The 24025-nt window shown below is 32.2% G+C and overlaps 2 protein-coding genes across 16 annotated transcripts in view; both read right to left on the bottom strand.

Annotated features, from left to right (window-relative positions):
- Positions 1–11107, bottom strand: part of LOC107449188 (uncharacterized) — a 74409-nt gene extending 63302 nt beyond the window's left edge. For 6 of the 8 annotated variants that reach the window (XM_087161280.1, XM_087161283.1, XM_087161282.1 and 3 more), the window contains exon 1: positions 10524–11102. In XM_087161280.1, the coding sequence (XP_087017406.1) occupies positions 10524–10673 (150 nt within the window). In that variant the 5' untranslated portion in view covers positions 10674–11102. Of the gene's footprint in view, positions 1–10523 lie in introns of all 8 variants that reach the window. The other 2 variants (XM_071181586.2, XM_087161286.1) reach the window with 2 other exon arrangements.
- Positions 11108–15987: 4880 nt separating this feature from the next.
- The window catches only part of LOC107449190 (uncharacterized), a 33493-nt gene continuing 25455 nt past the window's right edge, over positions 15988–24025 (bottom strand). For all 8 annotated transcript variants that reach the window (XM_043052638.3, XM_043052641.3, XM_043052642.3 and 5 more), the window contains 4 exons: positions 19470–19583; positions 19236–19355; positions 18829–18909; positions 15988–17376 (listed from right to left, as the gene is read on the bottom strand). In XM_043052638.3, coding sequence (XP_042908572.2) covers positions 17356–17376; positions 18829–18909; positions 19236–19355; positions 19470–19583 — 336 coding nt within the window. In that variant the 3' untranslated portion in view covers positions 15988–17355. The remainder of the gene's footprint in view (positions 17377–18828; positions 18910–19235; positions 19356–19469; positions 19584–24025) is intronic.

Here is a 24025-nt window from a genome sequence, read left to right as displayed (position 1 = left end):
AGTTAGCCTCAGCAGGAAGAATTTTAACCCAAGCCTGCTACTTTTAGGATTATTTAAAGCAGGCCCGGACTGGCCAGTAGGCAGACCGGGCAAATGCCCGGTGGGCCGGTCTGGCATGAGGGCCGGTTGGACCGAGCAGCAGCGCAATTTTTTTTTTATACATTGCATGAATTTCAAATAATATTGCGCAAATAATAATAATATTAAATAACATATGTATGATATATGTAGCAATATTATTGTTTTAAAATACAGGGTGATTCAGAACATGTGCGCCACCCATTTTTTTTTTCGAGAATGGAGCAAATAACCGATTTGAAATAAAAAATCTAATAACTAAATCGATCCCAAGGAATTCAATAGTGATATTGCTAATTCCCGGAAGTACCGGAATTTGAACACAGTTTTGATTTTTTAAATGGAAATCTATATTTTATTTGGCATCATTGGAGAGGGTTTTCGAAAAAAAGTAACTTTTACTTGAAATTATTTTTATATCTCTTTCTGTTCTCAAGATAATAGATACGAAAAAATTCTGATTATTTACTTCAATTTATCATTTTTATCAAAAATAATTCACTTAAACTATCAAAATCGCTTCAACTTTTATAAAAGATGGGAAGAAAAGCACAAATGTGTTTCAATGAAGGTAAAAGACATTATGACGAAAAAAATCTATTTAATATGTATTTTTTCTTATCTATTATCTTGAAAATAGTAGGAGATATTAAAAAATATTTTAAGTAAAAGTTATTTCTTTTCGAAAACTCTCTTCAATGATACCAAATAAGATAAGGTTTCTATTGAAAAAAATATATGAAATATCGTGTATATGAAAGACTTCTCGCTGTTGCAGAGTGTATATAAATCTTCAACTGGACAGAATGTGTTTTCTTTAGTGGATTCAGTTTTAAAGTCTTGTAATATAGATATAACAAAGTGCATCGGTAATTCAACTGACGGGGCTGCAAATATGCAAGTTGAATATAAAGGATTTTCTTCATGACTTTCCAAAGAGTCCCCTGGTCAAATTCATGTTTGGTGTTACGCACATGTCTTAAATTTAGCTTTAGGAGATACCACGAAGGCACTAATTGAAAGTGCATAGTTTTTCAGCCTACTAAATAGCGTCGCAGTATTTTTCCGTGAATCATACCAATGCATGAACATCTGGGAACAAAGTAACGAGCACGGAAATAAAATAAAAAAGGCTCGCAACTATTGGAGAAACACGTTGGTGGTCCAAAGATTCCGCATTAAAGAAAATTTTTGGTTAATTTTCAAACTCAGATTCAACTATTAAGCCGTTATATGTCACATTGATTACAAGTTTAGAAACTATACAACAAAAATCAAATTTCAAGCCAAATATCCGTGCAAAGGCAAACATATTTTTAGAATCATTTTGCAAATATGAAACAGTAATCACCGTCAAAATATTCTCGAGAATATTTGAATTAACTACACCACTCTCCCAATATTTGCAAACTTCTGGTTTAGACATCTTAAAAACTTTTGGAATGGTATCAAAACGTGTTCAAAACTAAAAAAAATAGTGAGAGATTTTGAAGGTGTACAAAAAGTAACAGATGATTTTATTATTCGCGCAAATAAGGAACTTGAAGAAACTGAAATTCAAACAAAGTTTCCACAAAAAAGATTGAAGGAAAGAAAATTGATGCCGGGTGAAACAGCGTCGAATGAAACAGTTTTTGATGATGAAACCCTTGCATTTAAGATAAACGTCAATAACATTATTTTCAGCACAGTTGTAGCGTCAATGGAACGCCGATTTCCAGCAAATGGAAAATTGTACGCCGATTTTTCCTATCAAGATCCGAAGCGTTTCCCTGAAAAACGTCTCACCAAGCTTCAATCTGGGGAACTAAATGGCTTCATGGAAAGCTTCAATCTGGCGAACTAAGCAAACTCTTGCTAAAATTTGACGAAACAGCTATAGGTGAAAATTTTCGGATTGAACTTAGAAATTTAGCTTTACAATGGAAAAAACAAAAAATTCAGACTTAGAAGATTATAAAATAATCACAGAAGATCATTGAAATGAAGATAATAACGACTTTACTTTGGAAACAGAAGAAGTAAGTCTAAAATGTGAGACACGCAGTGCGTTCAAATATTGTGTTATTTGTTGCTACAAGATGTTACAGAGATTCAATTTATTGACCAATTCTTACAATTTAATTAGTCTAGCATTAAAATTTTTACTAACATTGTCAAAAACTCAGGTGGTTTGTGAAAGATCATTCTCCACATTAAAAGTAATTAAAAATCGAATGAGGAGTACTTTATCTTCTGATAATTTGAATACTCTCATGGTAATGGAAAAAGATCTATTAATGAAATTAGATAGCGACGACATAATCGATCATGTGGCAGAAAATAGTGAGCCTCTTCAAAGTTAAACTTAATTTTAATTTAATGACTTTTGAAGAAGCATTAAATCTATTTTTAAAATTTTTTTTACATAAATCATTCGTGTATGTGTAGTATAATAAATATTTTTATTTACTCTTCATCGTTTACCTTCTTTTTGATTTTATCAACCTATGTTTCCTCATAAGAACCATGTATTTTGAATTGAAATATATTCTATAAAGGATTATTAAGCAATTTTCATCTACTTTCTTACTTCGATAAATTAACTTACGTTCACGAGAATTTATAAGTAAAAAATGCCTAAAAACGATACTTTAGGATCCGCGTAAGCTTCGCGCACGCTGTATTTATGTGCAGTAGAGGGCCGATATCTCTAAAATGTCCGGGCCGATTTTAGATCCCAGTCCGGGCCTGAATTAAAGCCCGATCCCGAAATTTACATTTGATAAAGGCTAAATTTTACGTCCTCGCCACTCGGCCTTTGACGTCTAAACAAGGAAATTAATCATCAAAACCTTTTTCACCCCTAACCTGGAGAAACAAAACGCGAAGAGAAAAATCTATAATTGATTAAAATTGAAAATCAATATCTTAAGCTAAATAGAACTTATATGAGAATAATTTGCGTTATCCTCACAAAGCACAAGCACTGTAATAATTTCGCTATAATTTTTTATACCTCATAAATGTTACGTTTTTCATGCTCAATAACCAAACGTTTATTTTAAAGTAGTTAAAATGTTTATAAACATTTTATCAGGTGTCCGAACCCGAAACTTTTTTTTAGTAAACATGCCCTCGTCGAAACGGGATCGTAGCCTAACTTCTCTCATCTCTAATAGACATTCACAGAATGTTGAATTTTCATAGAATAAATACAAAGTTTTTTTTTTCTTCAAAAAAAAAAAAAAGAGTACAATACGTAAAATAAAAAATGAAACATTTGGATACTTTTGAATGACCGGATTTTTACGTATTAACATATAACGAGGAATTGATCTTATGTTAATACTTTTTGAATTGATCTTATGCTAATTACTTTTCCTAACAATAATTTAAGATATGAAATTAGATGAAAAACGTACTTTCTCTCAATAAACATGAATTTTTCTTTTTAATTGATAGAATCAAACATCCACAAAATATGTAAGTTAATCTGAAAAATACAGTCTTAATAATTGTAACGAGCCCTCATCCCCAGATGTCATCCCCCTCATCCCAGAAAACTATCCCCAGATGGCGCCACTGGCGCATCAGAAGTATTAACTTTTTATTTTTTCAAAAACTTAAAAACAGTAGAAGTAATGTAACTAGAGAAGCGCCATGCAGCGCTAATACCTAACTCAATATTTTCATCACTTTATAATCATCATTTACCATTTCATGTAAATTCATCTTCATCTATTTGTAATTAAAACCAATAAAGGTTTATCAATCATCAAATTGGCGGTCTAAAGGTAAGTGGAACATTTTCCACAATTCATATTGAAAACAGGAATTCATTTTAGATTGAACATTTTCTGGCGCCCGAACAGGGACCGCCATTAAGAGATTTCTTGTTTATTTTCGATTAGAAATTTAGTTTCATAGAATAGTGACTTTAAGTGTATAAATAGTTCGCTTATAAATTAAGATGGAGAAATCCAAACAAAAGCGTACTACGATAAGGTCATTAACAACTAAGTTATTAACCAAAATCGAAAACATTTATCAAGACGATAAGGTTACAATAGATGAATTGGATGAGTTAATGTCTGAATTAATGTTAAAACAAGAACAATTGAAAGAAATTGATCTCGAAATTCAGCAGGGTATTACGGATGTAAATGAAATCGATACAGAAATTATAAAGTGTGATGAATATTTGACAAATATTGTACGAAGTAGAAGCAGATTAAACAGAAAAATAGAAAAACTGTCGGTAGTGTCTCCTGAGTTAAATTCGAACATTTCTGAACCGAAGATAAACACTAATATAAGAATAAATGAAACTTCTTCTGTGAAACTGCCTCTTTTAACTATAGAGAAATTTTCTGGCGATCCTGCAGACTGGCAAAGATTTTACGATCAGTTCGAATCTGCCGTAGATAAAAACACTGATTTGTCGAATGTTGAAAAGTTTAATTACTTGAAAACATATTTAGTGGGATCGGCTTCAGATGCGATTAAAGGATTCAGTTTAACAAATAATAATTATGTATCAGCAATTGAAACATTAAAAGAACGCTTTGGCAAGAAAACGTTGATAATTAACTCTCATTTGAATAAATTGTTGAGTTTAACCCCAGTAGAAAAATCAACAGATATTTTTTCATTAAGAAAACTTTTTGATTCTTGTCAAACTGAAATAAGGAATTTAGAATCTTTGGGGATTAATCAGGAAAATTACGGGGCTTTACTCTGTCCTATACTTATTAAATTACTTCCCTCAGATATAGTGTTAGAAATAACCAAAAAATATAGCAATGATGATGAGTGGAAAGTGTCAGAGATCCTCGATATTTTAAAAACAGAAGTAATTAGCCGAGAAAAAGCCACGGCCTTGAGTTCGTCTATAACACGAGTTTCAGAACGTTCCCCCTTCCCCTCCTCAAAGCGTAGCAGTGGAGGCGAGAATTCGAATAAACAAAATAAGAATCTCATATCAACGGCGTCTGGTTTATTGAATGAATCGAGTAATAAGAAAAATAAATGTATTTCTTGCGGTAACGATAGACATAATTTATGGGATTGTAATGAATTTAAAATGAAAGAAATGAATGAGAAAAGGGATATTTTAAAGAGAAGCGGTTGTTGCTTTATTTGTTTTCGCTTTGGCCATACGGCTAAAAAATGCAGGAGTTTTGTAAAATGCGATATTTGTTTTAGACGTCATTATACATTTATGTGTCCGGAAAAGAAAACAGATAGTAAAGTGGAAAGTACGGTTTTATCGAATGAAACTTGTAATCCGGAAGTATTAATGCAAACGTTAACAATTCGCTTAATAAACGGAAAAAAAGAAATAGTTATACGCGGATTGATAGACACGGGGTCCCAAAAGTCGTATCTTTTAAAAGAAACAATAAATAAAATAGGTTACAAACCAATAGGCCAAGAAAACTTAAATCATAGTCTTTTCGGTGGATTACAAAGAACTAATCAGCATAATAAATACAGAATTTTTTTGAGCGATTTAAATCGGGATTATTTTTGTAACTTGGAAGTTTATGATCAGGAAAAAATTTGTACAGAAATTCCTAAAATAAGAGACGGCTCGTGGATAAAAGAAGCGAATAAGTTAGGAATTAAAATTTGCGATTATAAAAACATGGAAGGGTCGAATTCAGAAACTAAAGAAATTGATTTACTTATCGGAGCCGACGTTTGCGGTAAACTTTTCACAGGTATTATTAAATCGGTCTCAGAAAGTTTAGTTGCATTCGAAACGCGATTAGGTTGGACACTTATGGGAAAAACTCGTGATCCCGAAAACAGTAATAGTACCAACACAGTTTTGTCCCTTCATGTGGCTCAGGCTAAAATTTCGGATCTCTGGAAACTAGATACGTTAGGGATATTAGACCCAGGTGAAAAAGAATCAAGAGAAGAAATTGCGAAAGCTACCGAAGACCATTTTAATCGCAACATAAAGGTACTTGAAAATGGGAGATATGAAGTGAGCCTTCCATGGATCTTAAATCACCCTACTTTGCCTGATTATAGAAGTGTTGCTGAAAGAAGATTAAAGAACTGCGTTGAGTCCTTAAGGAAATCAGAAATATTAGAAGATTATGAAGCGGTATTTAAAGAATGGTTACAAGAGGGAATTATCGAAGAGGTTGACCCAGACGATGCAGCCACCAATGAACATTTTTTGCCCCACCGAGCAGTGATAAAAGAAAATTCTACTACCAAGATCAGACCTGTTTTTGATGGTTCGACCAAAATAAAAAATTTCCCCTCTGTCAATAATTGTCTTGAAAAAGGACCTAATCTTGTGGAGCTCATTCCTTCAGTGATCAACAGATTTAGATTAAATAAGATTGGAGTCATTGCAGATATTCGAAAAGCTTTCTTACAGATCCAACTGAGTGAAGCTGATAGACCTTTCTTAAGATTTCTATGGTGTGAAAATGGAGACCTTTCGAAGATCAAAATTTACCAACATAGAAGAGTGGTGTTTGGCTTGACTTGCAGCCCATATTTGTTGGGAGCCACCCTACGGTACCATTTGAAGAAAGCGCCAGAATCAATGCTGGAAACTGCAGTTAAATTAGAAGAATCATTTTATGTAGATAATTGCTTAACCAGTGTTGAAGATAGAGAACATTTGCACAAATTTATGACTGAATCGCAGTATATATTGAAGAGAGCTCAATTCGATCTAAGAGGGTGGGAGCATAGTATCCTAAATTCACAAGAAGTAGCCATCCCTGAAGAAGAAAGAAAAGTACCAGTTTTGGGACTGATTTGGAAGTTAAGTACTGATTCATTGACTTTGGACTTAAAGGAAACATCGCAGGCCTTTGAGACTTTAACCAAAAGAAAAATTCTGTCTGAAGTTCACAAAGTATTCGACCCAATTGGTTACACGTGTCCAGTAACATTAAGACCGAAGATCATGCTTCAGGAGTGCTGGAAGCTAAAATGCACTTGGGATGCAGAATTACCATCTTCTATTAGAAAAACGTTTGAAAAATGGCAAAAACAACTAAGTCAATTGAAAGATATAACCATTCCGAGGTGTCTCTTGGACAAGCCTGAAGGTTCGAGAAATTTAAGTTTACATATTTTTTGTGATGCGAGCAAGGTAGCTTATGCTACATGCATATTCCTGAGAAGCCAAAACGAAGACTCGACATCATGTCAGCTCATTCAAGCTCGATCTCGAGTAGCTCCTCTAAAACCCGTCACAATACCCAGACTTGAACTTTTATCCTGTACAATTGGAGCTAGACTGGCACATGGAGTTAAATCAGACTTAAGACTTGAAAATATTCCAACATTTTTCTGGTCAGATTCAGTAAATGCCCTCTTTTGGATAAAAAGGAATGAAAATTGGGCCCCTTTTGTTTACAACAGAGTCCAAGAAATCAGATCTCTCAGTTTGCCAGAAGAATGGAATTATGTTCCCGGAACTCTTAATCCAGCTGATCTTCCCTCACGAGGATGTTCTGCAGAGCATCTTAAGCAATCTAAATGGTGGGAGGGCCCTATATGGTTGAAAGATCCACCACAGCTCTGGCCAAAAGATATTATCGATCCAGATTTGGATATTATCAACGCTGAAAGAAGAAAAACGGTAGTGACTTCAACAAATTTATTCAAAGGACAAATTCCGTTATATGATACTTTAACATCATATCGAAAAATGATAAAGGTAACTGCTTGGATTTACAGATTTTATCGAAACATCAAGAGTGCTGTGGATGAACGAAACCTCGAAAAACAGCTGACTATTGAAGAAATGAAAGACGCTGAAATGGTCATTTTAAAGTACGTGCAGAACAGATGCCTAGCAGAAGAAACCAAGCCTTGCTATACTTCATTACAAACTATAACGGATGATGAAGGCCTTATACGAGTTAGAACAAGAATAGCCATGAGGAAGGATTTGAGAACATTTAAGTATCCTATTGTTCTGCCATCTGACCATAATGTCACTCACTGCCTTATACTTGATAAACACAAAGAACTAAATCATGCCGGAACTCAAATTGTAATGTCAGTTCTAAGAGAACAATATTGGATCCTCAGATGCAGAAAAACTGTTCAACGAGTGATTAAAAAATGTGTCATTTGCAAAAGATTCAGCGCTCGTCCTACAGAAGTGCTAAGTGGTCCTCTACCAGAAGATCGTGTACGAGAAGCATTGATTTTTGAGGTCATTGGAGTGGATTTGTGCGGACCACTCTTTTTGAAGGATGGAAGCAAGAGTTGGATCGTGCTGTTCACCTGTGCGGTTTTCCGAGCTATTCATGTTGAGTTAGTAACTTCACTTTCCACGGATAGCTTTCTGTTGGCATTTAGAAGGTTTATAGCACGACGAGGAAGACCCGCAACGGTTTTCTCTGACAACGGCACAAATCTGACTCGCGCGGCTGCAGATCTGAAATCAGTAGACTTCGAAAAACTAAAAGAGTTTGCTACTTCGAAAAAGATTCACTGGAAGTTCAATCCTCCCTCTGCACCCTGGTGGGGTGGATTTTTTGAAAGAATGATTGGAATGCTAAAATCTATTTTACGGAAAGTCCTTGGAAGAGCAAACCTTCTCTATGAAGAGCTATACACAGTAATTTGTGATGTTGAAAGCATCATAAATTCCAGACCACTTACGTACATCTCAGAAGATCTAGAGGACATGATACCATTAACACCTGCCATGTTTTTGCACGAACTTAAAGAATCTGGAGTACCAGATATTGATTTAATTGATGCCACCAGGATGAAAAAACGATTTGCCTATCGTCAAAAAATTCGAGAGGACTTAAGAAAACGTTTCCGAATTGAATATTTAGGACAACTTAAGGATTTTGCCCGTAAAAAGAAAGACTCTCAAGTTAAAGAAGGAGAAATCGTTCTCGTAGGAGACGATAACAACAAACGCATCAATTGGCTTTTGGGTAAAATAGAAGCTCTTTACCCCGGCAAAGATGGAAAAATAAGAGTGGTGCGCGTAAAAACTCGGCATGGATCATACTTACGACCATGTCGAAAACTTTATAGACTTGAATTGCCTAATTGAGTTTCGTCACGACATTCGTCGTCCAAAACTCAAGGTGGGAGGATGTAACGAGCCCTCATCCCCAGATGTCATCCCCCTCATCCCAGAAAACTATCCCCAGATGGCGCCACTGGCGCATCAGAAGTATTAACTTTTTATTTTTTCAAAAACTTAAAAACAGTAGAAGTAATGTAACTAGAGAAGCGCCATGCAGCGCTAATACCTAACTCAATATTTTCATCACTTTATAATCATCATTTACCATTTCATGTAAATTCATCTTCATCTATTTGTAATTAAAACCAATAAAGGTTTATCAATCATCAAATTGGCGGTCTAAAGGTAAGTGGAACATTTTCCACAATTCATATTGAAAACAGAAATTCATTTTAGATTGAACAATAATAATTAAGTCAGGAGATGTCAGATGTCGAATGCTAATTTTAACGTTTGCATCTGTCTCCATACCCCCACACTGTAAAAAATTACAGTAAAAAATACCGACACTTTGGATACCAGTACTTTTTACCGAAAAATTCATTTTTAGTGTAAAATTTTACGAAAAGAGAATATTGATGATACCGTAATTTTTATAGTAATATCTAGTATAATACAACTGAATCACTTGAATTAAATAAATATTGCTGTGAAAATTACGGCACAGAACTTTACGGTAATAATGGATTTTAAGTTAAAATGCATTCTACCGGATGATACATACAGGGTTTAAGTACTTTTTACCGGAAATTAATCCAGAAATTTTTACAGTGGAGCAACTATCAAAATGAATCAAAATATTATTGCGATATATTTTATTATTCGTTTTTTGGAAGAAAATACCAGTTAAAATAAGAAAATTTATCATTAATTTTTTTACTCAGAGTAAGTACGTTTTGTGTCTGATTTCATAATTTAAATAATCGTTTGCAATAATTAGCATACTTAAAATCAACTCCTCGAACTAATAAGACTGAACAAGTATTTTTTAATATTATTTTTATCAAATATTTTTTATATTATTTTTACCAAATTTTAGTTTTTTTGTTCGTATCAAGTATGCATCATAATATAGGTATGTATATCATGATATACATTATGTTTAATTACCCGTTCATGCTCTATTTATATTATGCGCATCATATAATTTTTAAGTTAATATAATTAATATCTTTAATTTTTACTAGCATCTACCATCTATTAAAAGGATTTTAAAACTTTTTGTCCTTTAACCAACAGCTGTCAGATATACTGATAACTACGGTTTTTATTATTATTTAAAAAAAAAAAAAAAAAAAAAAAAAAAAAAAAACCTACTAATGCATAAACGTTTAAGAGTGACGATTTCAAAATAATATATACACAATGTGGAAAAACAATGTAATTAAAATGCGTTCAAATAAATCAATGCAAATATACTTACATAAATACAGTGAAGATAGAGCTTAGTGCTTCCAGACAATTGATATTTCATCATAGATTTTAAATGAATATTTAAAATTGAATCTAAACAATTCGATTGTAATAAAATACTATCGAAATCTCTGATAGCGGAAAAAAATATCGAATGCATTGAATGAAATAAATTCAAATGAAACAAAGTTTAAAAACAAACAATAAACTGCAATAATAAGATATAAATATTAAATACAAAAATAAATAAAGTACCTGCAGAACATCAATAAAGTATCTGCAGAAATTAAAGACAATTTTTAAAAATTTAAATAAATCTTAAATATAATGAGATATTTAATAATAAAAAAGATGTGCTTTCTTTATTTAAGGAAGAAAACAAAACTTGAAAAAAATGTAATTGAGTTAACTGGAGCTTAATGAATAAAAAAATATCAAAAAGAATTTCAAAATCAAAATATCAATAACAAAAATTGTAACAAAAGAATTCGCAAACGATAAAATTCGAAATTTGAACTCTGATAAAACAAAAAAGAAATATTTATACGAACTATCGATCTAACTGGCCTTAACAACAAAATAAAATGTCACATTCTAAATGGTCACATTGTGGACAGAAAAATAAGGGACATCACGTGACAGATAAGTTATCTATAATTGTTTTTACGCAGTACCCGATCTAAAATTATAATTCCGGGGAAGAACTTATTTTTTGGTACGAAAAAGAGGAACGTTTTTTTTTTTCTTTCGAGAAAAACGTTAGCACTATGATTACAAAATTCACAAAATTAATTTGCAATATAAGAGTGCAATTATCAAATAAAAGAAACATAAAAAAATTTCGTAAGCAGTGAATAAGTGATATAATTTGGCTGATATAATTTGTTGACACATCACATTACTTCGGCATTAAAGCAGCTGCCTATTTGTAAGGTATTCAGTAAACAAAGATAATTGCTGATAAGCACATACTTTAGAACATATTTATTTTTAGAAACAAACAAAATACAGTTTTTGCAAGTGATACGAATGCATTTTTATAATCGTAGATAGGTTACGCAATTAATAATATATAAAACCTTTGCAAAAGGATATTGAGGCGAAAATAATTTTATATTTTCGCTGTTGCTTTCGGTATAGTGAAATTTTCGATACAAGTAAGAAAGTAATTTTCATAAAGCAATTAGTAAGGTAAATTTTTTAAAAAAAAATTAATAAGTTTCAAAAATATAAATAAGTTTAAATATATAGATTCGTCTTATTATGTAAAGTAATTTTCAATTATAAGAAAATTATTATAAAATAAAATGAAAGCTAGAAAAGTTGGAATTTGAGTTTTTATAATAAATAATTCCGTGGCTATAACAGGCCACGTAATGTGTTGAAAAAGCAATTGGGACATTTTTCAAATATTTTTGCTCTGTAAAATATTTTCCCAGCATTTTTCAAAAAAATTAGGGCCTGGACATTTGATGGTGTCCAAGTCCTAATTTCTTAGTGACATTTTTCAAAGAAAAAAAAATCAGGCCTTTTTTTAGAACAGTATTCATACCTCAGACTACTTTTAAAAACGTAAAACGACAAACTAATAAGAAATTTTAGTTTGCTCTAATTAAGTATATGTAATTGCACTGCTACGTACTTCAGATTTATATTGTTTTGAGCAGAAAGTTCTAACAATTTCCAGTATAATTTTATTAAGGACGCACTCAACAACAGTCAGTGTAATAATTGTTTTCTTCTTTTAAGCTGCCCAAATTATGTCTGATAATTAAAGAGTATATTAAGCATGACTATGAAATAAGCATATTCATTTATAACATATCTGATTGTTAAAACCATAGTCCAAAAGTTACAATAAAAGCAAAAATTAAGAAATTACTTTTCCACTATAGAAACCTTGTTTTTAAATTTGATAATTAACTATCAGGTGTTTGGTCATAGAACTACGCATGAAAGAGTAATACAGCTTTGCCAATCTTCCAAAATTTAATGCGAATTCTTGAATAATAAATAATTCCATTTGTCTACACTGGCTCCATCTCCTTATTAGTCCCCCTCTTTCCTATTTTTTTAAACTGAAATTTTTTAAATCGAAACAAATAAAGTAGCTCAAATAAAACCAAATTATTTTAAAGATGTCTGAATGTAATCAGTCAGTTGCACAGCATAAATTAAAATTAGTATAAAATTAAAATTCTTAAAAAAAAAAAATATCAAGTGTAAATTAAATTACCTTTTACGTTAGCATAAAATATGCTTTTTTTGATGAATTATATATTTTTTTCTCTTTTTAAAATAGAGTATTCATGTGATTGCATTCCACATTTGGCGGGGATCTCATTGAAGTTTTCTGCCCTGCTATATATTTACATCTAAACTCTACAAAAGGATGATAACTCCATAGTTTAATAAATGGAGTAATCGTGGGCGTCACTGAGGCCCAATTTTTAAGTGGGACGAAATTAAATTACGCAGTCACAATAATTTTCTAAACTTTACATACAAAAAAAAAAAAAAAGTCTTTAAGTGTAAAAAATACTTTCAAAAAGATAAATTTTTTTTTTAAAATCTCTCTCATTTTTAACTTAAGGGATTTAAATCGATGATAATTCGCGAAAATTTTCTTTTTTTGTCTGAAATATTAAGAATGGATTTTAGATACTTCTAATTATTGAGGTGAACATGTACCCAACGACAGCATGGAGCTATATAATACTGTATTTATTTATTCCTCTCTCATATGAGCTGCTTTTGACGTGAATATTTTTTTCGTTTTTTTTGTATCTAAAATTATATCTCAAAAGCGGTCGTTGAAGAACATCCTATCCTTAATTTGTTTCTTAGTTTTTTTGTAAGCATTTCTCTACTACGCTAAGGCGTCTTCCCACTAAGCAGGTGGATAAAGTAAACACACTAAATTCCTATGACAAGAAAGAAAAAGGATAGAAATTTTTAACCATTTCTTACTGAATGCTGATAAATTAATTGGGCGACAGTATCATGAAGTAAGTCTTCAGTCAAACGGTTTTTAAAGATTGCGAAAAAATATTCGTTTCAGAGCCCTTTTTACGTTTACTTTCTGCTATTACATCATTCAAATCCATTTTCTGTGAGGAATCATATTCAATGCTCATGACTGAATTTTTCTTCAGTCATACTATTTCTTGACATATTTTTTATTTGCAGAGTGAACGCTTGCCGCTTCAATTAGTTATCATGAGTGACAAAAAAATTCGGAGTGAAATGTCTATGTTTGGAAATGTACCAACGAGATTATTATTTTTTACTATTTTATACATGTCATCTACTGCTAATTATCTTGGGCTAAATAATGCTTGAAGCGTTCTAATTCTCGCTATAGTTCTTTTTCATTCACATTATTGGCATAAATTTTTACACTGAAGCATTAAATCCTTGGATTTTAAATTTGAAAAAAAAAAAAAAAAAAATCCGAACAAATCTCACATGCCGTTGAACGAGATTTTGACTGATCTATGTTCCGCAGTGGACTGATCGTTAAGACACGGTTCCCAGCAGATCACCGGCTGCGGTTAGTGTGCGGGTGGGTGACCACTTGGATCAGTCTGCGTAGGGACCGAGGGTGTGCAGTATTGGTCCTCGTTAAACTGTGCTACCGTAAAGTGCTCGACTTCACATGCAGGTCGTCGGGCTACCGAAGCGGGGGAGCCATCCCCTCTGCAGAGGATCAAAATTGTGATGGCATGGCTTCGGATCATCCTCAGGGATGTTGACCAGACCGTCGCCAATAACCATTGTGCAGCTCTAGTGCGACGTAAATGAACTACTACTGCTACTTGACTGATCAATGTGTCAATAACTGGGAGATATACTCCAACTTTAAATCGTTCGCTACCTTGTTATATAAATACGGCACAGGGCCCCATGCCCAAGAGGTCGTAGGTTCGATCCCGCCGGCCGAAGACGTGTAGTAAACGGTGACTGATGCACGTTAAATCTGTCGGGGGTCACCTCCGAGTTCCCATAACAAATCAATACCTCTGAAGATACTGGAGAGCTCCCTAGTCTTCTGGATCAAAATTACAAGGATACAGAGTTGCACTTTGGTAGTCGTACATCCAGTATTAGGTATGCTGTTCAACGACGGTTGTTTAAAAAAAAAACACATTTATGCCTTGATCATTAGGGAAACATACAATAGCATCAGACAAGTATTCATTTTTCAGCCTTTCAAATGGAAAAAAAAAAAATTCCAATAACCGTCCCACGAATAATGGACGAAAAACAGACACAAAGAATACCGACTTACTTTTCACACAGTCAATGTTTTACCTGATAAATAATTTATCCCTAACCTGGGTTATAACACTCTCTACAATACGATGACTTGCATTCTGGTAAAAAAAAATTTTTTTTAGCACAGAACAGTTTAGAACATGTTAGACAATCGCTCCCTAAAGCTATCTCCCTTTCTTTTTGTTTTACAGGGTTTGTAAGTTAGTACACGGTACTTTCTGGACATAAATGCACCCCAGAAGCTTATAGAATTCATACCCTCAGGAGCATGGGCTATTATTTGGGAGGATCAATTAATTAAACAATTAAAAAAAAATATCAGCAATTGAGCCCTCAGTTAATGATTCAACTCTGGTAATCGCAAAAATCGCTTTTCCCTTACTCCACTACCTTTCAGTAAGAAATAGGAATAAGAAACAAGTCGATACTCTGGCTGTTGCTCGAAAACGTAACCTAGAGGCGCCAATTTTAGTTACAAGGAGTCAAAATCATGCAATTTAGATTCAAAGTAATTAAAAGTATTCATCAGACCGATCCTGTCTTAAACGATCCCCAAGATTCATATTATAGGCTGTATAATATTTCAAAAGATAATTTTATTTCCTTACAATAATATTAAAGACAGTGAAAGTTTTGAAACGACTAATTTTATTTATGCAATCCAAGAATGGTTTCTTGCAATAATCAAATTTGTGTAACTTTAGAATTCTGATGATGAAATCTTGTGATTAAAATCGGGCGAAAAAATTGATGTCGTAAATGAATAATTTCATTGAAAATAAAATAAAATTTTAGAAGAAAAGTGAATTTTCACTCATAATCAGTATCGATATGACTGAGAAGATTATTCATTGTATTATAAATTCATTGTATCGAGAATTATCGTTTTTTCTTCCCTTATAATTTTAAAATTTATTTAAATGTTTAAAAATAAAATACCAAATGAAACAAATATAACTAATATCTCTAAAATACATGAAAAGGCAGAGATATTCGAGAATTCCAAGTTCGTAAATGTGATATTTTATTCTATTGAAATTACTTTCTGTCTTAAATGAAAAAAAAAAAAAACTTAGATAATAAACTAAAACTATTACTGAAGAAAACAAACACTTTAAATATTTTTTTCAAAATTACTTTAATTAAGCAACAAAGATATAGCAATTATGAAAAAGATAAAACAAATTTTGAGAAAATTGATTACATATTCTCATATACGGAATTTTATTGCAAACATAATCATAATAATTGATAACATATTCTAATATGCAGAAATCTTATTGCACACATAATCATAATAATGGATAACATATTCTCATATGCAGAAATCTTATTGCACACATAATATAACGAAATCTTAAACAGAAATTAAATGGATTTCAAAATTTGAACAGAATTAAAATAGTAATAAAAATAATCAAAGAGGAGATAAAAAAACAAAACAAATTTGATTGATTTATTTACCAGATATTGATGCCATTAAAATTTAGATTTATTGTGAAACTCAAAATGGCTTTTTCCTAGCTTTAACAATTGTCATCTTAGCATTGCAGTGCACCAAGCCATACCAAATATAAGAGTCATCTACAGGTTTTGCAGTGCATCATATCATACAAAATGTTAAGTTCTTATTTACAGGTTTGAATTACAAAAATGTGGAACTGATTGTTACAGTCTATTTCATCATCAGCACAAGAAGTGGAGTATGAGGGATCCAGTTATAATAATGAATTTTACAACACTATATAAAATCACCATGTAAAATTCCTGTATCACAAGTTGAGGCACCGTCCAAAAAAAGCAAAGCATGTCTACAAAGGCTGTTTGTCGGCCAATGTATCAATGAGGTTACAGTTCTGAACTTTTGAGACCATGCTGCAGAGACAAGCTCACTGCCTTAACAATTGTGCCATTACAGTTACCTAATTTGAATTAAAACATCAACTGTACTTAGAATGAGTCTGCAGTTAAGATGGGTTTTTTTTAAAAATATTTCACCCTTGAAATTTTCTTATCCATTTTGTCATTGAAGAATAAGATAATATCTTATCCATTTTGTCATTGAAGAATAAGAGAAGATAATAGATTCTCTTAATTTTAAAAAACAAAACTTATCATTTTGGTGCTAATTATATTTTAGAACTCAATTATAAAGAGTAGGCTGCGATGTATAAGTGGTTAAGGAGCTGAACTGTCATCCTTGAAGGACGAGGGTTTAATTCCCAGAAGCAGCTTGGAGACTATCTTTAGATTGCTAGGTATTAAATTGTCTGGGAAATAAAGGCAGTTTGTGCACAATGCAGACCACTTTGTCATCCTTATGCTGTTGATCAAGAAATAGTGGAAACTTAAATATGTGTAACAATAAAATTAGAAACATTCCATTGCTCTCATTTAAGTTAAGGTAAAAACATATTTCAAAAATGGCATCAATATCTGGTTACCACCGGGAACCATGACTACAAAAAAATTTTCTCATGCAGAGAAGCAATTTGAACAAACAGACAACAAAATCTTTTCTCCCCTTTCAACAGGCACTTGATAAATACAATGAATTTATCTTCTCAGTCATAAAGACTTGTATCCTAAAAAAGGAAATAAATTGACACTATCATTGACATGCCACTAAACAGTGATATTGATAAATGTACAATATGAAACATGCTTATAAACCAGACAAAAAAAGTTCATCCCTACCTATATTTAGAAAAAAAATTTGGCTAAATTTGAAAGAGAAATGATTAAAAAGGAGCATATATACATTGCTATCAAGCACAAATTATGGCACAAAAATGTGCATACTGCAGCTTGGGTTCTTCCTCATAGTTGAAACACAAAATGACAGAAGAAAACAGGAGATAAATAGCAGTAAGAAGAAAAAAAAAGGCCTGACACGTGACCCAATCAGAAATAAAAATACTAAAATTGCATAAGAAAGCTGGTTTGTCTGCATATTTGGCTATATAAATGCACAATTATACAAGATACTGAAGTAAGAAAAAGTTTTGCTCAAAAAATAATGAATTTAGTAAAAATACTAAAAAATAATTTCCGAGTGGTTTAACCTATAAGAAAGAACTTAATAAGATAATTAAATAAGACATATATAAGTAAGTGTGTGAATGGGAGGGTAGAATAAGGACAATGTCTAAACGAAAATATGCTTAGAATCTCAGTTTATGTTGTCAAAATTTTAAGTTATTTTTTAAAAAAATTTCTGGTATTACGAATTAAATAACTTAACTGTTACTCTGTTTAAATAAATAATCCTAAGAAACTGTAGCTGTAAGATATTACTAGATTAAAAACTTCATTCACTACAAAAATATTACAAATTGGAAATGACAGACTTGCCAGATGTGAAAGAGAAGAAACAAAAAGTGATTTGAAAAATAAAACAGAAAGTTGCCGTTAACGAAAAATAAAGGTGATAAACTAAACTAGAAAAATCACAGTGCAGCAGCGAAGCAACCTGATCTTACATTTATACTTAGTATCAGGTCAAAATTAAAAAGTATTTGGATTTTACTTTAAAAAATCAATAAAAAAAGGTAACTTCTGTACACTAGCCAAATCATTCAACAAAAAAATAAGCACCTTTTAAGCACTTAAAAAAATATAATTAGGCAGTGTTGGAAAGTTTTTGACAATTGACGGTTTTATCTCGTTTTAACCGTCATGTCAAAACAAATAGCATTGTCTTTGACAATTGTAAAAAATCATGAAGTTTTGAATCATATAAAATGAACGGCGTTATCATACACTACAGACTGACAATACAATACGCCAAAATAGATTGGGATTGAATTAATTGTGGAAACGTTGAATATAACAATGTAAACCATTTTATAGTGAAAATCAACAAGGAAAAAATCTCATTTTGAAAAAGGGAAAATTAAGCACTTTTTAAAAACACCCAATGAAAAAAGCACCTTTAGGGGCTTTTAAAAAACGAAAATAAGCACCTTTAAACTTTTTAAAAACACTATGCACACTGGTAATAGAAATAATTAAAAAATAAATAAATAAAAGCTTACCAAGCTAAGTTGTGGTAGGCACCACATGGAATTCTCACACGGATAGTCTTCAAACTGTCTCATAACTGTTTCGTTCCAAACCTGAAATAGACATTTAAACATTTTGTTTCATACATGAATAAAAACATCTAAAATAGTTTAAAAAAGTTACTTGCAGGGGAATTTAAGTAAAACTCTTAATTGCAAAGGCAAAAACTAAAGCAAATTCAGGAGCTCTGTATATAACTGTTGTTATGAACAAGTAGATTTATAAAATAACTGAGAAAAACAGTTCAATGAGCAGCGAAGCAACCTGATCTTACCTTTATACTTAGTATCAGGTGAACTGTAAAAATTATTTGGATTTCACTTTAAAAAATCAATAAAAAATAACAACTTCTGTACAGTAATAATAAAAAAAAGCTTACCGAACTAAGTTGTGTTTGGCACCACATGGGATCCCCATTTGTAAGCTGTTCTGGAGATGCATCAGTGGAATTTTCAGACGGATAGCCTTCGAACTGACTCGTAACTGTTTCTTTCCAGACCTTAAATAGATATTTAAACATTAAGTAATAATATTAGTAGTCATTGGATTTTAAAAAACAGTATTTTTTCTTCAAGAAAAAATACTAAGCTACACTTAAAATATTAATACTTACAGAACTAAACTGTGACTGCATAGGATTCGTTTCTATGAGTTCTTCTGGAGATGCATCAGTAGAATCTTCATTTAGATATTCTTCTAACTGTGTTAGATCCATGTCTTCCCAATCCTAAAGTAAATATTTAAAGAATATACTCATTGGATTTAAAAATACAGGGTGTTTTCTAATGACCACCTTAAATATATATTTTGAGAAATCTTGTCACTTGTGAAGTAGAAAGATATTTTAAAATCATTTTTCTTTATTAGTGATTCAATGGAATGCAATAGCATTTCTGTTGTCCTTTAATGCTAACTTGTGATTACATTTTACTTATTTCAGGCGAGCAAGTGGACAAAAATAAAAAAAAAAGCTGAACTTTTACAACAGACACTATGAGGCAGGAAGTGTTCAATCTAATGCTGTGATATCAATAAGACATATAAAATAATAACTTCTAACTCTGTCGTGCGATTTTTAAAATTAAAAGTGGCAGAAGCATTTAGACAGTGAAATTAAAATGCTTCTCATATACAATTTTAAACTTCTTTGAGACCTACTATATTGCAGAAAATTAAGCAAATAAGGCTTAATAATAATCATCTTAAATTAATTGCCAGCTAATCATTTTTAATTAAAACGGTCGCAAACTTTCACCTCAATATCTTCTGATAGATTATTACTAACAGTTTTAGTCACTTTGAATGTTTTGTTTAATGAATCATTCAGCTGTATTTATCAAATTGACTTCCATCGTAAAAATACATTCACCTTACGATGCACCACGTGAAAAGGACTCTAGTAAACAAAAAACAAATATGAGTACGGACAAATGCACAAACAGCCAAAAATAAGAACTAGCGGAGTCGAGAGAACTATAATAATATTCACGGATGTGCAAATTCAATATGCATTGCATCAGCGAGGAAACTGATCATTGTTTGATATTCCATGATTGCTTCGATGATCATTCTTTCTCTGAAGGCTACTGCAGGGAAAAAATGTTCCATTCCAAGTATAACTATTTTTCAAGCAGCTTGGGTTTCAGCAGTTATAGGGGTCTGTAATCTTTTTAGCAGTAATCTTTTCATCCCTGTTATTTGGACTTAACTTTTGATGAATTTCAGAGTTGAGTTCTTTTTCTCCGAGCAATGATAAAAATAATAAGACAAGTACAATGAACACTTATTTCAAAATCAAAATTTTTATTTTGGACAAGCAAGTCTAATAATATTTTTGATTTTTAAATAAGAAGCACCCACTGAACTATATGACCAGGAGAAAAAAAAAATACATCTGCATAATTTTTCAAACTATTATTTTTAGTTACCATGCAATTATTGATGAGTACGATATTTTTAAAAACAATTAAAATACATTTTAATTTTTTAAATTAAATGATTTGTTTTTTTGTTAACAACGAAAACTTTTTCAACCTATTTTGGCACTAATGCAAAATTTAATAAGTTTAAAAGGTAGACACTTAAAGTAGCATGTTCTACTTAAGGTACAAAAAGCATTACTAAATATAAGGTGAACTTTATTAATCACAATAAAATGTCCTAAAAAATACTTAAAACAAACAGCAACTTTCCACAGGGTGCGTAGCCAAATCTTTGAGTCAAAAATAAGCACTTTTTAAAAACTTTTCAAGCACTTTACACAAATTTTCAAGCACTCAAAAAATTCACATTCAATCAATGAAATAAAAAAGTAATCTAGCACAAAAAAATATTAATAATTTTTATTTATATTTTTAAAAAAGTTTCTAATCTATTTAACAATCTTACACTACAATAAACCCTTTCTTTCCAAGATAATTAAAAATATATATAGGTTACTAACCAGTTTTTAGCAATGTGGAGTTTGCCAGCTCTACTCTTAAAATGAATTACAATTGATTCAATCACATAAAACAAAGATTTATTAAGATTTATAATAACAATTTCACTTAAATGCAAAAAAGGATATAAACATACATAAGGCATATTTATTTTCCATACAGTTTCATATATAGTTTTCATGTTATTTCTTATCAACAAATAGTTAATTAAATGACAGGAACATTATTTTTTATCAGATAATTTGTTTTCTAGATCCAACAGTTCTTTCTGCTTTTTATTAATATCAATTCATATAGAATTAGTTTTTTTTCAAAAATGAAAATTTTCTGCCTGGTGAGCCAGCTCGCTTGCTTTATTCAGGTTTCTAACTATATATAAAAATCCAGTGATGGTGTGGCACCAGCCAATGAAATCTAAGGTATCACGTGACAGTATGAAAGAAGTAGCCAATCCAAGCGAGGATGCAGTTTTAAGCCAATCAGAAAAGAGAACGCATTCGCGTCAAAGCTTTTTTGCTGATTTACTTTGAGTGGGTTTTTGCTGATTACATCTCATCTTATCTTATCATTCTTATGCCTATCCAGTGATTGATATCTTTTAATGTTTACATTTTTGTTGTTTGCTATTATAAAACTTACTGAGGCTTGCTTACCTTAAAATGGTTAAATTTTAAATCACATTTATTTATTCAACTCATTTCAATCATTTGGAATTTCAGTATAATGTCTGACAGGACAGATCGCGATCGAGAATATCGCAGACAGCGGAGATTGGATCCCACGTTTCGTCAAAATGAACAAGAGCGTCGAAGAATAAATCGACAAAATAATCGAGAGCTTACTAATGCCCGCCAAAGAGAAAATCGAAGTAGGACAGCTAATCGTCTTCGAGAAATAGATGAAAATCAGTATTTGGGAGAATCGTACAGTGATGACTGTCCACCTCTTTTGATGGGATCTATGTCTGTAGAATGCTCTCATTGCAGGGCACTATCCTTTGTAGCAGAGCATGGAAGAATAAAACACAATTGCTGTCACAATGGTAAGATAAAGCTGAACCCAACTCATCCGTATCCAGAAACTTTGAAACAGCTTTTATTGGGAAATGACAATGACTCAATGAATTTCAGGCAAAATATACGTTTTCACAATTCGTCTTTTGCTATGGCAGCATTTTGTGCAACCCAAGAAATTCAATTTAAAGGTATAAGCTGTGTTGCTCTTCGTGGGGAAGTTAACGCAATGGCCACAACCAGCATCATGCCAGCGAACAATGAAAAACCACGTTTTGCGCAAATCTATATCCATGAAAATGAAACTGCTTTGGCCTGCCGAACATCTGAGCGCTGCAAACCAAGTGTTTTAAAAATCATTCAAGATGTTATGCAGCTAAACCCATACGCTCAAGTGTATAAATCGCTGTTTGAAGCTTATAAGAGGCATCCTACGGAGAGTGTTCGCCTTGAATTTCACAAGTTGACCACTACTGATGGCAGACGTTATAATCTTCCAACATCTGGTGTTGCTGCTGAAGTGTCGGCTGTTGTTGTGACAGGTGCTGAAGGTTTAATACCCGATCATGTACAATTTATCGCATACCCAAAACACCAGTTTGTGTGTCAAAAGATGTATAAACTGTCTCATCATGTGGAACCAATGGTTTTCCCATTGCTTTTTCCATCAGGTGATCCTGGTTATTCCCTAAATGTACCAAATAATGCAGGATCAAGTCGTGTTACTGCTGTACAGTATTTTGGATGGCGGTTGCGAGTGCTTAGAGACTTTAACATTTTCACCTCTGCTGGTCGTTTATCCCAGCAATATATTCTACATGGTTACATTACTATGGAGTGGAACAGGCTGAATTATATCAAAAGTCATCAGAATTTATTTCGGAGAGAAACACTTCAAGGGCTGATTGATCATGTGCAGTATAGTTCCGCCAATACCTCAGACATTGTACGACTTGGGCGAGCTGTCATTCTTCCATCATCATTTGTTGGCAGTCCGAGAGCAATGCAGCAGCATTTCCAAGATTGTATGGCTCTCTCAAGAGATGTCGGACGACCTGATTTGTTTGTAACTTTCACAGCAAATCCACAGTGGCCAGAAATTAGAGAATACTTGAGTCAACTTCCAACAGGATTCACTGCAAGTGACATTCCACATGTTGTTGTACGAGCATTCTATTGCAGATTTGAGGAGTTTGTGAAAGAGATAGCTGCAGGAAAGGTTTTTGGCAAAATAATGGGCTATACTTTTAATATTGAATTTCAAAAGAGAGGTTTCCCACATGCCCATTGTTTATTCATTCTCAACCCACGTGACAAATTGCTGACCCCATCATCAATTGATAGATTTATCTGTGCTGAAATACCTCCAAAAGATAATTTTCCAAATCTGCATCAAAAAGTGTCCAAACATATGTTACATGGCCCACATAGTGAAGCAACTCCATGTTATGACAAAACAAGTGGCATCTGTACAAAAAATGCTGTCTGGTGATGGTTTTCCTTTATATAGACGTAGAGATAACAGGAGTGATATGCATTTCTATAACAAACGTATTGGAAACTTGCTAATTCCTGTCGATAATTCGATGGTTGTTCCCTACAATGCCTATCTCCTTCTGAAATACAATTGTCATATCAATGTGGAGTACTGTGGAAGTGTAATGGCGTACAAATACATTTTTAAATATGTTAACAAAGGGCACGACAGAATCAAG

The sequence above is a fragment of the Parasteatoda tepidariorum genome, chromosome 4 (assembly GCF_982258835.1).
Source record: "Parasteatoda tepidariorum strain Cologne lab strain chromosome 4, Ptep-v5.0, whole genome shotgun sequence".
Classification (NCBI taxonomy): Eukaryota; Metazoa; Arthropoda; class Arachnida; order Araneae; family Theridiidae; genus Parasteatoda; species Parasteatoda tepidariorum.
The sequence above is the reverse complement of the archived record's forward strand: the minus strand, read 5'-3'. Positions and strand labels throughout refer to the sequence as shown.